Genomic DNA, 15,017 nt, shown 5'->3' on the forward strand with positions numbered 1-15,017 from the left:
AGGAAGTGGGCTATTTTGTGCAGCTCGTGTAGCATACGAGTCACTGTGACTGTTTCAAAGGCTACAAAGTTTGACATTCTTCCAAAAGACATTAATAGAGCCAACTTCTGATTTTCCTATAGACAAAAATTATAATTTTCAACTATTTAATCCAGACTGCTGCCACCAAATCTCTGTGAATTTACAGCAGTTGTCATCATAACGTCATAATGACTTCGTATTTTAGTGTCTAACAGCAAGTGACTTCATAAAATGCTTCCCTGCAGAGAAGTCAACCATACTTTACTGTAACCAGAAGTAGGCCACAAACACATTAATGCACTTGATCAATCGTGCTTAGTGTTTCATTTCAAATACAAAGCCTTTCAGTGAAAGTGGCGGAGCTTTATTGTGATAGCTTTAGCTCATACGTGATGAAAATCTTTTCACTTTAGCATGCAGAATATATTAAAAAATGCCATGTGCACAATATTGTCTTGTCATCATACAAAAAACCCTCTGTTTCTAAGTAACAAATAAGTAACGAGTAGACAAATAGAGCTGTGCCACATAAGAACAAAAAGAAGGAAACACTGAAGTAAAAAAGATGCTGTGATAGGTGAAGGAAGAGAGAGGGATGCAGCTGTCAGTGGGGTGATATGAAATGCTGCTCCTCAGAGCAGAGGGGACCATGACGTGACCTGAATGAGCTCACTGCTCTTGCTGCCATAGAGGATCAATGACAGGGGTCCAGCAGGCACAGCTCAGACTCAGAGCTTACTAATGAAGGCCAGATCCAAAGCTCAAATGTGTGACGCTGCTAGGGACCAGTGCTCTCTCAAACTGTGAGACACACACTGCAGGGACTTGCCTAGACTGACCACACATAAAACTCCTTAAAAGTACAAACATGAACTATTTAGAATTGTATTTACAGATGTTTAGAAAGACATACCATTGGGTGTTTTGAATGACTACACTAACTTATCGTTCAGATGCACGATAAGATGGCTTTTGCTTTCTAATGAATTTGTACACATTAGTGAATTGCATTGTGTAAAATTCATGTGTAATTATGTATGTTGCATAGTTAACATGAATCCTAAACATCGTCATGGTTGATTTTAATTTCAAAACTTCCAAATACAATTTTAAGATCAAAATTGGTATCTGATAACTATGTAATGCACTGTAATCTAAACTAAGATTAACAAAAGCTAATAAATGCTAATGACACATATTGTTCATTGTTAATTTACATCAGTTAATGAATTACCAAATGCTAAGAAATTAGTTCTTGTTTTAAAAAGTATTGTTAATGCAAGCACACCTAATGCTACAATTATTTTTAAACAGAATTATCACTCTATTAACACATTTAGAGCTCAGATCCCACATGTTTTCTTTTTCCCACCATGGACATTTTTTTTCATCTGATCTTCTAATACTCTTTCTGCTTCCTGTTTCCAGTAGTCTCTCTGGACTTATGCAAACTATCATGGATAAGGTGGAATGGAGCTGAGTGCATATCCAATATAAGAAGCATTACTTCCAAATTCCCTTGGACATTGTAACCTGCATGTAACCCTACAACTTCAAAAACATCCGCTCATCTGTTTTTTGGCACTAAGAGAAATGTGTTCAATTACATAAACAACCTGGAACACATAGTGGATCATTTTTAAAAGTGGCCAAAAGCTCTAATCACTTAACTGTGATAAGTGTGATAAGAACATAAACATAAATTCACTCAAAGCATTGTTGGAAAACAAATATTTGGAAGTAGTTAACACACCCACACACACACGCACACACACACACACACACACACGCACACACACACACACACACACACACATATATATATGTTGCTGCTTTCATGCTTGTTTACATCAGAATAATTAAAATGCAGGCTAACATACTCTTTTGAATTTCAGCTTTCCTTCATATAGCATTATCCTATATTGTTTTGGTATCACTAAACAGCTTATTGAGCTAAATGTCTAAAGAATTGTTTGTTAAAAGTGAGAATTGCCTCACTGCTTAATAAATATTGTCCCCACTGATTAATAAATGCAGTTCTGATTGAATTAATGACGGGATTAATTAAATAATAGGTGACACAGTGGCTCAGTGGTTAGCATTGTCGTCTCACAACAAGAAGGTTGCTGGTTCGAGTCATGGCTGGGTCAGTTGGCATTTCTGTGTGGAGTTTGCATATTCTCCCTGTGTTTGCATGGGTTTTCACCAGGTGCTCCAGTTTCCCCCACAGCCCAAAGACATGTGCATGGGTGTTTACCAGTACTGGGTTGCAGCTGGAAGAACATCTGCTGTGTAAAACATATGTTGGATAAGTTGGCGGTTCATTCCACTGTGGCGACCCCTGATGAATAAAGGGACTAAGCCGAAGGAAAATAAATGAATATATAAAAAATTTATTAATATTAAGCTTTTCCTTTGCATTTATTTATATTAGAACTACTTTAAAAGATGGATAACCTACAATGTACAGTTTTAAAAACCTTAACTCTAGCCTATGAACTAAGAAAAAGTGCTGTGGCAAAATACCAATATTATTTAAAAGTAAAAGTAAATACATATTTCATAATAGTATTTTGTTTTTTGTTGTTATTTTTGTATTTGTGCTAGTTTGTTGTTGTGTTATTAGACAAAAGAGAAAGGCAGACAATAACTGATGTGTGAGTTCTGCTGCAGCTGGCCACATGTTTGGGTGGGTGGGAAGATGCTTTAGGCAGGGGGTTGAAGGGGAGATCGGGTTGGTGAAATCACCTTGATTCAGTGCAGCGAACCTTTGATGTGCCTGAAGCTGACTTGGCTAGCCCTGAGCAAAGCATATGCCTTAAAAACTCAAATCCAGCTTGACGTACTGAAATCATAACCATATGCAAGAATTCCACCTTCAGAAACACTGTGGCTCCACACAGCCCATGGACGAGGTATTATCCAGCGATAACAAAGAGCAGGTTAGATGACGGTGGGAGTCTGAGGAGGAGATGGAGGTAAAGGGATGGGACACGGAGAGGGGGGTGTCAGCAGGCATGTGGTGCATAAAAGGTTTGGTTAAGGATCAATTCCAAAATTTCTGAACAGTGCTAGACTACCTAAAATGGAAGTTTCTCTGGAGTGATTAGAGGTAGAGCAAAGCAAAATGTAGAGCAGGAAAAAAATATGAGTGAGACTGAAATGTTTGAAGTAAACTGCCAGAAAATGTGTGCTGACGGTACCTTTTAGAACAGAGAGGTTTGCTTCATGTTTTCCTGATGCCACAACAAATTTATTTAGATTTGACAACACTAAAATAGTTAATGGCAGTTGTCTGCCAAACTTTTTAAAAGGTATACCAACATTTGTGGTATATACATAACTGTCATATTTAAAGGCTGTTTTGTTTGAAATGGATTTTAATTATCACCAAAACAAGGGATAATATTTTTAAAACATGTAAATACATGATATAACCAAAAAGTGAACATATAATTTGATTCAGTAATACTTCTGACAGTATAAAGTTTTTCCTTGTACATATGCTCGACCAAGACGAACTTACCGCACTGACAAGCTACTGTGTGATGTGTTTTTGTCTGTGTAATGACTGTCAGGCAGCTTGTGGTTGCTGTTTTCTGGGGTCTGGTACCTCCTCTCTTAATCAAATCATGTCGTTTGGCTAGAGGACATCCTTCATTAAATGTATCAGGAAGGGAGCATATTGTGCCTCACTGAAGCACGATGGGTTGTGCCCCCTACAAATTCCTTTGCGCTATGGAAGATGGGCCAAGCATACTGCACCCAGATGTCAGGTTTATTTGAATAAAATAGGCTCATTGTGTGGACACCCTGGTCTGTCCCTGAGGGAGAAAAGGGGGAGGCTGGGTAAATGAATGCTGTGGGGGGTTTCAGCACTGAAGGAAAGCGGAGAGACGAGGACGAGGCAAGGAAGGACTTCGCTTAGCTTAGCAGTTCCATCTGGCTCTCCTGGAATCTATGTCAGAGTCAGAGAAACTGCTTCTCATAAAAGAGCTAAAGGAAGCCAGCGGAAGCTGAATGTTCTACAAGGACAAGAACATTACTGGGAATGTCGCTTAGCCTGGGGCGAATCCACAAGTTGGCTGCCATAGAACCTTCCTCCACTTTCCCTACTCCTCCTCCTCCTCACTCCCTTTTTCCAAAAGAACAAGAGACAGGCCAGACTGATCGGAATTCCATCTGTTGGGGAGCGGCCAAGTGACAGCGGAGAAATACAGGCATCTGGTCTCCATTTCTGTCAGGCTGGTGTTCCAGCTTACATCTTACAGCTGGGAGAGGATGAGGGAGAGGAGAGGGTGCTGGCAAGGGACTAGAAAGAGGGAGTGTGTGCTGGCACTCTCAGGCCTCTCGTCCATTTTTCACACATCACCCCACATCCTAACAGGAGATGTCCAAAAAGATGCACCCCACCCCCCTCCTCCAATCGCAACATACACACACACACACACACACACACACACACACACACACACACACACACACACACACACACATACACACACACACACACACACACACACACACACACACAAACACACACACACACACACACACACACACACACACACAAAAAAAAGCTCTCATCTGAACGACACAAGAAAAGAACACGGTTATCAGCAGTCAAGACTCGGACAACAGATCAGAACAAAAGCAAAAAGAACAAAGGATCATGTGAAGCCAGCAGGCTAAGACTTTGGCAGGCAGCACACATTCAAACATGCACATGTGCATGTTCTTTTATATCTATTTGTGAGTAAATTCTAAACTATTCTCTATTGATCATAATAGTCACTCTATGAATCGCAGAGACTTTAATTATTAAATTAACCTTAAAAAAAATACTGCCTTATCATTACTTTCTACATTCTCTAAATATGCGCAACCACTATATTTAAAATGGTACACATGTTTTATATTATTAGCACAAAATTGAGAATAAAAATTAATAATTAAATATAAAAAATTTTTTGAAAATAAAAAGTTTTAAATAAAGAAAAACTTCTGTAAATACTAGTGTCGGGATTTTACAGTTCATTTTATGATAAATGTAAAAAGTATTCTCATGTATATATTTATAAATACACAGCCATGCAATATTCTACTAGTATCAGCACTGCTCCAGCCTCTTCACCCATAGATTCATCTTGTATTCTGCAATCTACTTAAGATTTGTCATCATTTTTGGTCAAATAAACAAATTAAACATCACAGTTTATGATAAGGTTTCAGGTGGCTGTTATTGTAGATTAATACAGGGCTGTCTGAAATAGTTGTTTATGATTGGTCAGTTGCAACAGATAACAACTGCTGCAACTAATAACACAAGCTCATCCGGGTACCTGGAATCATCATGACCGTCAGGGAATACGTTCACATCCATATACATACATCCACATTCATATGTCCTTGTCAGTCATGCTGCTTTTGACTGGATAATTTGTAGGTTTGTATATACATTTTTGAGCTTTTTTCTGTCAACATTGCATTTTCTTTACTATTTTTTTGTCATCTGGTAACTGAATAATACGCAGGTTAGTGTATGCTACATCACCTCCATTCAGCCATGTGTGTTTATGTCAGTTTAGCATTTAATTAAATACTTAATAACTATGTTCATATAATGTTTTCTGTCTAATTTTTAAGTTTTATGGCCATTTAAGCCAATATGCCTGTCGGGCTTTATTCTGTGATAATAGCCTATTAATGTTAGTTAATGTATATACTAACACGATCTAATAACAAACAATACTTGTACAGCATTTATTAGTTCAAGATTTACTAATGCATTATTGTTGTTAACTAGTGAAGCTTACAATGAATGACTCAAATTAGGGATAAAATACATCAATGAGGTTGTTATAGCAGAATCTCCTTGATGTATTTACAGTATCTCGCTTATTACACAGCTATCACAAAACAAAGCAATTAGACTTAAAACATTAATAATAACTTATTAAATCTTTAATTAAATGCAAAACTGACAAAAACAGCTCATGACAACTTGCATATTATTTAGTCACAAGATGGCACCAAACTGTCAAAAACGCAAAGCTGACTGAAATCAAACTGACTGAATAAAGCATAGACTGGTTTTTGACTGTTTGGCGCCGTCTCTTTCACGAGACGGCGCCAAACAGTCAAAAACCACGGCGTGAAAGACATGCTGATAAATATGAATGTGGATGTAAGTATATATGGTTTTAAATGACAGTGATTCGAAGTTTCCGAATAAGCCTGCTTTATTTAGTGGTTGTTATCTTGGGACAACCATGGGGATGACCAATCAGAATCGAGTATTCCAGCCAGCCGTGTAACAATAATGATTAATCGCTATATAACAACACTTATAAAGGCATGCGGACACATACACGTTTGATTATTTATTTGGAGTAACTAATACTGATTAAAACAGCACAGCATCTAAATAATCACTAAGGACCCATTATGTTTTACAATACAAAAATGTGCACACAGATAACAACTAAGTATATTTTATAGTACATTATTAACATATTAACAAAAGAATATAGATGACATCATCTTTTCCAAACATGCAAGTTACCGATTATTGCCGACACAGAGCTGTACTTGTTTTTGGGCGCTTTCTAGTAGTCAGTCTGGCAATTTGCAAGGCTCTTACACAGAGTCTATGAACATCTCCCATAGGCAAAGGAGAGTGTTGTTAAAATTCTGAATTCTGTCGTAATCTGTTATTCTATTATCTGTCATTTTGTTCATGTGTATTTATTCATTTTGCATTTATGTGTTAATATGTATTTATTGTTAAATAAAAAGATGTTATATTAAAATACATTATAATATTATATTAAGATATATTATAAGTAAACTATAATTTAAGATCAATGGCCATCTTTGGCCTTTCTAAAATACCATATTACAGGTATTTAATTTTACATGTACAGTAGCACTGCTGCACTTCAGTCAGAGGAACAATATAATTATTTATATGAAATTATTTAAGCACAATGGAAAGAAATACACAAATATGTTTCACGTATATAACACAAAATTAAAGACATAACAAGAATCAGAGAAAGAGATAAATAGACAGAGAGAACAGGAAGAAGAGAGAGAAATGCAACTGTATCTGATGTGCAGTGTGTCAAGATTTTATAGCAAAATCACTGTTGTGTGTGTTTGTCTATGTGTGTGCGAGCGATCTAGCAGATGATAACTGCACCGGTGAAAAGTATGACAGGCAACGGGTTTGACTTCTGAGAGTGAGCGTTGTTGAATTATTATTGGTGACAGGTATGCTATCTAGGAGACAGCTCGACGGTAGACAGAAGGAAATGGAGAGAGCAAAGAGCAGAAGGGGATTATTCATAAACCACAGTGTTTAATAATGACCTATGCGCTTTCTCAGTAAAGAGCATAACACATAACAATGTGTCACTGCCAGACACAAAATACTCAAAACTGCAGCTGACTGTTATTCTGTCACCCAAACATGGCAAAATACTATGGTAAAAAAAGTATTCCTAATTCAGTGTAATTTTTAGGTGACTTAATTAAATGTGTTAATATTACAAGAAATCACATCTGCTCTACAAAAGTATACACAAACACAGTAGTGCGCACATGCATACATAAACCCTCACTCTGTGCATTTTCTTGTTCTCATTCTTTCTCTCTTCCACACCTCTTTCTTCTCTTTTTTTGCATTAAATATTTATGAGTTTAGAATTAAGATTCCTGCGCACATGCTCCTGCTGGCACCTTCCGTGGGTTGTGACATCTTGTGTCAAGGCTCTGATTAACAATGTTCAACACTCTGCTTCTAGACTGACAGACAGATGAGGTCGAGAGGAGAGCGGGCAGGTAAATAACAAGAAAACAATTCCAAAAAGAAGAGGAGACACAAAACAGACAGTTTGGGAATGAGAGAGGCAGAGAGAGAGAGAGAGGAGAACATTCATTAGTGTGGTTGCAAGAGCTCAAGTGTTTTTTTCTTTGTCAGGCCTGAATCAGACGTTTACCTGCATTTTTATAGAGGAGATGCTGGGAAGTACAAAACATACCTGCCCAATAGCAGCTTTTGTTGGTATACTTTACAATAATCACATTAATAAACCATAGGCAAAGCATTAAACTGACTTACTTGCTACATTATTTATTCATATTTGTAAATGTTAATTAGATTGAAATGCAGGTGTTGTATAATGTTAAAATATTATGAATTGTAATTATTTATTTGACGGTAATAAACTTGTTACAGTTCCTGCCTCGCAGCAAGAAGGTGGTAGTTTCAAGCCTCTGCTGGGTCAGTTGGCATTTCTGTGTGAAGTTTGCATGTTCTCCCTGTGTTCGTGTGGGTTTCATCGGGGGCTCCAGTTTCCCTTACAAGCCTAAAGACATGTGGTACAGGTGAATTGGGTAAGCTAAATTGTCCGTACTTTGTGTGAATGAGTGTGTATGGATGTTTCCCAGTGATGGGTTGCAGCTGGAAGGGCATCTGCTGCGTAAAACATATGCTGGATAAGTTGGTGGTGCATTCCGCTGTGACGACCCCAGATTAATAAAGGGACTAAGCCGAAAAGAAAATTAATGAATATTAAGGCAGATGAGCTGGACATCATGATTTAACAGCTATCTTGCATATACTATAGGCAGTGTTTAGTCTAGTAATATTATTAGGTCAGTTTAAGATACAAACTCGGTTGTTTTCAATGTTTATTTTATTATACGTTTGCTAACTAAAACCTAATATTTGGAATATTATTAAACATGACAATCAAGTGTCTTACTTGATTGAAAACCCACAAAACGTTTTTTAATTCAAAAGTTGCTGAATATTTCAGATAGAGTAGTCAGTATTTTGCCATGTCGTATTTAATGTCTGGGGGGTTTTCCGATAAGCCATCAGGGGTAGAGCAATGAGAAACACAAACAGACACCACAAATGACTGTAGAACAGTAAAAAAATACAGCCTTTCACAATTCCTTCCAGTCAAATGATGAGAGAAAAAGTGTGCGAGAGGGAGAGATTTACTCACAGAAGCCATTTCCTTGTACAAGGCCTCAAAACCGCCTTCAAGCTCAGCATGCTGTTCCACTTAGGCATGGTCTCCAAACCAAAGCCATCCACCTCGCTCTGCTATTGGCGTTGGACACACAAGGCTAACCACAAGCACATGTTCAGTTGCTCTTAACTAATTCATACAGGAACACTTTGGTTTTGTTGAGAACCCAAAAGCCTTGTTCCTTTGATTAAGAAATGTGTCTGATTCCAATTAAAGAGCAAGAGGTGTGGGAAAACATCTTGGTGGTTCTAGTCAGTAACTGGCTTCAGTCGAGATGGTTCTATTTTCTTGCACTTTTATATATGAACTCTTCGCATCTTTTTTATTGTCCCTGGCAGAATAATAAGGGAACCTTTTAGAAAATGGACAGAGAAAATTTCTCAGAACTGAAAGTCCATTGTTCTATTGTAATGTTTACCTCACAATATATAAAGGGCACATCTTTCTTTGTGTTTGTATGATATCAGTTATGTTGTGTATAGATTCATGTTTTAGTTTTTAATTTACCTGTAATATGTAGCCTCTAACGTAGTCTCTCAGAGTCCAGCCCAGGCCATGAAGAATGTGTAGAACCTCTTCCTGTTTAAGGACACTGAACAGACGGTCCAGTAGGATCTTCAATCTCACAGGTACTGCCTGAGTCCCATACAGCATCAGACTGCTAATGTCAAACACCACATTGGACTGCACGATCTCCACCTGCGTCGGGTGGTACAAATGCTGTGTGCTCAGCTTGTCTAGTGCTATAATCACAAAAACAACAAGACACAATTAGAGACTACATAAATACCCCTGACTTCCTTGTCATAAGGAATTTCATATTCATTATTCAATTTATCATATATATATATATATATATATATAGACAGTTGAAGTCATAATTATTAGCCCCCCTGAATTATCAGCACCCGTTTTTTTCCCCCCACCATTTTCTGTTTAACGGAGAGAAGATTATTTCAAGACATTTCTAAACATAAGTTTTAATATTTATATATCAATTTTCTTTTCGGCTTAGTCCCTTTATTAAGTTGGGGTCGCCACATCGGAATGAACCGCCAACTTATACAGCATATGTTTTACGCAGTGGATGCCCTTCCAGCTGCAACCCATCACTGGGAAAATAGTTTTAGTAACTTATTTCTAATAACTGATTCATTTTATCTTTGCCATGATGACAGAAAACATTTGACTAAATATTTTTCAAAACACTTCTATATAGCTTAAAGTGACATTTAAAGGCTTAACTAGGTTAATTAGGTTAACTAAGCAGGCTAGAGTAATTAGGCAAATCATTGTATAACAATAGTTTGTTCTGTAGACTAAGGGGCTAATAATTTTGACCTTAAAATTGTTTTTTTTTTAATTATTCTTGCTTTTATTCTAGCCAAAATATAACAGATAAGACTTTCCCCAGAAGAAAAAAATATTATCAGACATACTGTGAAAATTTCCTGGCTCTGATAAATATAATTTGGGAAATATTTAAAAAAGAAAAAACGGGGGCTAAAAATTCTGACTTCAACTGTGTATATACTTTGTGTGTGTGTATATATTGTATATACATATATGCGTATATATATATATATATATATATATATATATATATATATATATATATATATATATATATATATATATATATATATATATATTGTCTATTTCAGTGAAGAAACTTATTAATTAATAATGACCTACTCAATTTACCTAGATGAACTATGAATGCCCTAGATAATATACAATGACCTGGCATAACACAGAAATGCATGATGAGACTGAAATAGCCTACTCCAAAATATATTCCCATAACATTTGCTTAATTTGCTTAATTTAATCATTTGAGTTTCTGTATGAATGTACATGCATGTGCTGTACATACATGTTGTACTGTATGAACACTTTGCCATTTAAATATTTATTCATGTTTTAGTGGAAGAACATTTACATGTGTAATATTATTTAGTTTTTACATGTGTAATATTATTTAGTTTTACAGTTTTTACTGCTTACACACATTTTCAAAACTTTGCATTTTTTTCAAAACTTTAAATTTTCTGATGTGCAAAATGAAGCACTGTATTCAAAATATCACAACACATATCTCAAATTGCAAACACCTTTGCCATCACTTTTTTGATATCATACACAAATATTCAAAACTTAAAGTATTTCTTGTGCTCCTATTTGAACATTTTCATGGCAGAGTAATAGAGAGAGAAAAACACAAAAGCAAGGTTAAATCCACACTATTTATTTATTTTTGTTATTATTACAGTTTTTCTCAACCGCTTACAAGCATTGTGCAATACTGAAGCAACATTTTCAAAACGCTTCACACAGTGTGCATTACCAAATGACGCAGTTCAGCTTGCCTACAAAAGTCCTCAAACCAGCACAATAGATCATGCATGCCTCAAAATAAGTTTGTTACACCATACCACAGACAACAATTCTCATTCAAAAAAACATACATTTCATTCATAACACAATGACCTAAAACACTAACAACAGGCAGCATTGCAGACATTTTAACAGAAACCTCTATTTTTGAAGTTTGAATGATTTTTTATGGATGTAATTTGTAATATACGTAATTAGTAATTAATGTGTAATTAGTATGTAATTTTACAGTATTTACATTACATATTGCTAAAAAATGTGTGATGAGAATGAAAAAAATACATGTGTTGCAAATGTAGTAGGTCTACTTTACAGCACAAGTGAAAACCACAGTTGCAATATTTAGAAACATTTACTAAACTGCAAGTTAGAGAGAAAAGCTTTGGTTGTTAGTACATTGGAAAATTTAGACATTGATTGTAATGTACTTACAAAATGACAAACACTGTCCTCCAAGTACTTCTGCTGTCACTAATTATTCATCACTATTTATCACTCTTCTTTCCCTACTAACCTGTATTCCCAACAAGAATTTCCAAGCTATAGCTCTTTACAAAAAAAAAAAAAGAAAAATGCTTTTTTACAAAAAAGGCATGCATTTTACAATCAGTCTGTTTTGAAAAAACTGTTAACAATTTCGAAGCAAGTTTGTTAGCATGTGAAAAAAGTACTGAAATGTATAGTTTTTGCCACTTGTAGAGGGAAAACTGTTTGGCAATTTTATTTCATGAATTTTGTGTGAAAGCAACAAAAATGATTCGCAGTTTGCCCCACATAGACTCCTGTTATTCTTATAAACAGAATAAATCATTCACATGAGGGCAAATATTTTCTGTGTGAATATTAAAAAATATAACAAAACAAACAAACAAAAAAACCCCACTCAGACAGTAACACTTCTGTGATAAAAGGACAGTGGGATCAATCCAATCTTCTCCTCTTTCAACTCTCTCTCTCCCTCTGTCTGACTCTGTGTGACACCTGTTTTTTTTTACTCCTTCAGTACAGGACTGATTTTTGTGCTGACTAGCTCTTTGCCTGAAAACAGACCTTGCTAGACACGAACATAATAAAAAATGAAGAACTACTTGTCAGAATGGCTGCCAACACTACAGACAAAATGAGAAGTCTATGGCAGAAAGGAGTGAAAAGAAGAGGAGGAGAGGAAAGATAGTGGCTGACAGTTCACAGTGAAATTAAAACTAGGCGAAGGGCCCCTGTGATGGTCCCTTTAGGCCTGTCTCTCTTCCTTTCATCCCAACCCAACAGGTGTTTTCTTTTGTCTCTCTATGAAACCAACTGTCTGTTTCTTACTTTGTCTTTTCTTTCTTAACTCTATCCTTTTTGACTGTAATCTTTTCATTTGATGTTTTCACTAGCACTTCAGCTACTTTTTGGCCTTTCTATGTATTTTTATTTTAGTATAATTATTTATGAGGCAGAATAATTTTAATAGACTTATTAGTGAAGAGGCAGTTTTATTAAGAGTGATTATTTAGCTAGGCTACATGTAGACAGGCCTTAGGCCCCGTTTACAATATGATTCAGTTTTTAAATGCATAAGTTTTGCTATGGTTATGCCTTCTGTCCAGACTATCCAAGAATTTTCGAGCCCCGAAAACTTTTGCGTGGCTGGTGACATTCGCTACCTGATTGGGGCTTTTTCTCAATATAAAGTACACAATGTTAAAACTTATTGTTAGGGTTAGGGTTAGGGTTAGTTTGTAGGGAGAACGAACGCCAGAGGACGCAACACAATCGATACATTTTCAAATGTATGGGCAGTGCACTTTCATAACGTAATTTTCATAATGTTTCACGATCTTAATAATAATGAATACTGTCTATTTTAATCTTGTCATTAACTTAAACGTAACAAATACTAAACATGTTAAGGCCTAGAAACCGTGATCTTCACTGTATGCAAATTTATAACAAAATGGAGCCTAATAGTTGACATAATTGCTTTGTTTTCATTGAAAAATATAGAACATTAGGTTTACTGTGGTTTTGGCAATATGGTTTTAATGTTAGGCTATATGCAAACGAAAAGATTGTCAGAGGAAATGCATGGTAAAGCTATAAGAATAGCCATCTCTTATTATCAGTTTTAATAATCAGTAATGGGCATTATAATAGTATAAAGTACAACTTTCAAGCCTATGGGAAATAAAGGCAAGCAATCAGTCTCACCTGAGAACAAGTAGGCAAATAGATTCAAAAGACAGAGTCGTTAGATATACACAACATAAATTATAAATCACGTTTAACAACTATAGGGAGATGAGATCCAGCAGCAGATTCGGGATGTACTGACTGACGCACGCTGACTGCCTGGAGCTCAGATGGCCAAATACGTGAGGACGCTAAAGAAACTTTCAGCACATATCAGAGTGTGGGTATGGTCATGTGATGCGCGTTTAGTGTGGACGGAGAGCTTTTCAGAAACACTAGATAAAATGCCAGTGGACTGCCGTTTTAAACTAAAACACATAATTGAAAACGGGGTCTTACAATGGAGAACTGGAGAACTTAATTGCTCATTCTTACCTTATCAATGAACAAGAACTACAGTTGAAGTCAGAATTATTAGCCCCCCTTTGAATTTTTTTTTTTCTTTATTAAATATTTCCCAAATGATGTTTAACAGAGCAAGGAAATTTTCACAGTATGTCTGACAAAATTTTTTCTTCTGGAAAAAGTCTTATTTGTTTTATTTCGACTAGAATAAAAGCAGTTTTGATTTTTTTAAAGGTCAAAATTTTAAGGTCAAAATTATTAGTCCCTTTAAAATTTTTTTAGACATAGTCTACAGAACAAACCTTCGTTATACAACAACTTGCCTAATTACCCTAACCTGCCTAATTAACCTAATTAACCTAGTTAAGCCTTTAAATGTCACTTTAAGCTGTATAGAAATGTCTTGAAAAATATCTAGTAGAATATTATTTAATGTCATCATGGCAAAGATAAAATAAATCAGTTATTAGAGATGAGTTATTAAAACTATTATGTTTAGAAATGGTTGAAAAAAATCCTCTCTCCGTTAAACATAAATTGGAGAAAAAAATAAACTGATTTAGACTCTTTCTTATATTTGCTGAGGTCCTGATTGATGAGTGTGATAAATTGCAAGTCCTAGTGCCCTATCATATACCCGGTGCAATATGGTGCAAGGCATGTAGGGCGTGATTTGTTTTTTTTTTTTTTTTCATTTGTTGTTAGGATTCATTTTCATGTTTTGCACCATGCTGTCTAAATAGCAAATCCATGTGTGCCACTATGTGGACTCGACTCATGGGTAAGCCTTTCACGTTTTTTTGCTGTCTGAAACGTCAACATATATTGCGATAAACAATAATATTGTCATTTAAAGACCACCTTATGCCACTCATTATATAATGCCAGAATGACAATATAATAGCATTACAATGCAAGAACACTTTTCCAAATAACACATAATATTTTATTCTTAAAAATAATTTATTTAATTATAGTCATTTTACAATTGAATAATTAGGCATTGGAATCAGAATGTGAAAAAGCATATCC

General features: G+C 35.7%; 1 protein-coding gene across 4 annotated transcripts in view; it reads right to left on the bottom strand.

The window, feature by feature from the left end:
* Positions 1 to 15,017, bottom strand: part of bnc2 (basonuclin 2) — a 177,267-nt gene that overhangs the window by 30,026 nt on the left and 132,224 nt on the right. For all 4 annotated transcript variants that reach the window (XM_056459078.1, XM_056459066.1, XM_056459072.1 and 1 more), the window contains one exon: positions 9,576 to 9,811. In XM_056459078.1, coding sequence (XP_056315053.1) covers positions 9,576 to 9,811 — 236 coding nt within the window. The remainder of the gene's footprint in view (positions 1 to 9,575; positions 9,812 to 15,017) is intronic.

Source organism: Danio aesculapii, chromosome 1, assembly GCF_903798145.1.
Source record: "Danio aesculapii chromosome 1, fDanAes4.1, whole genome shotgun sequence".
Lineage (NCBI taxonomy): Eukaryota > Metazoa > Chordata > Actinopteri > Cypriniformes > Danionidae > Danio > Danio aesculapii.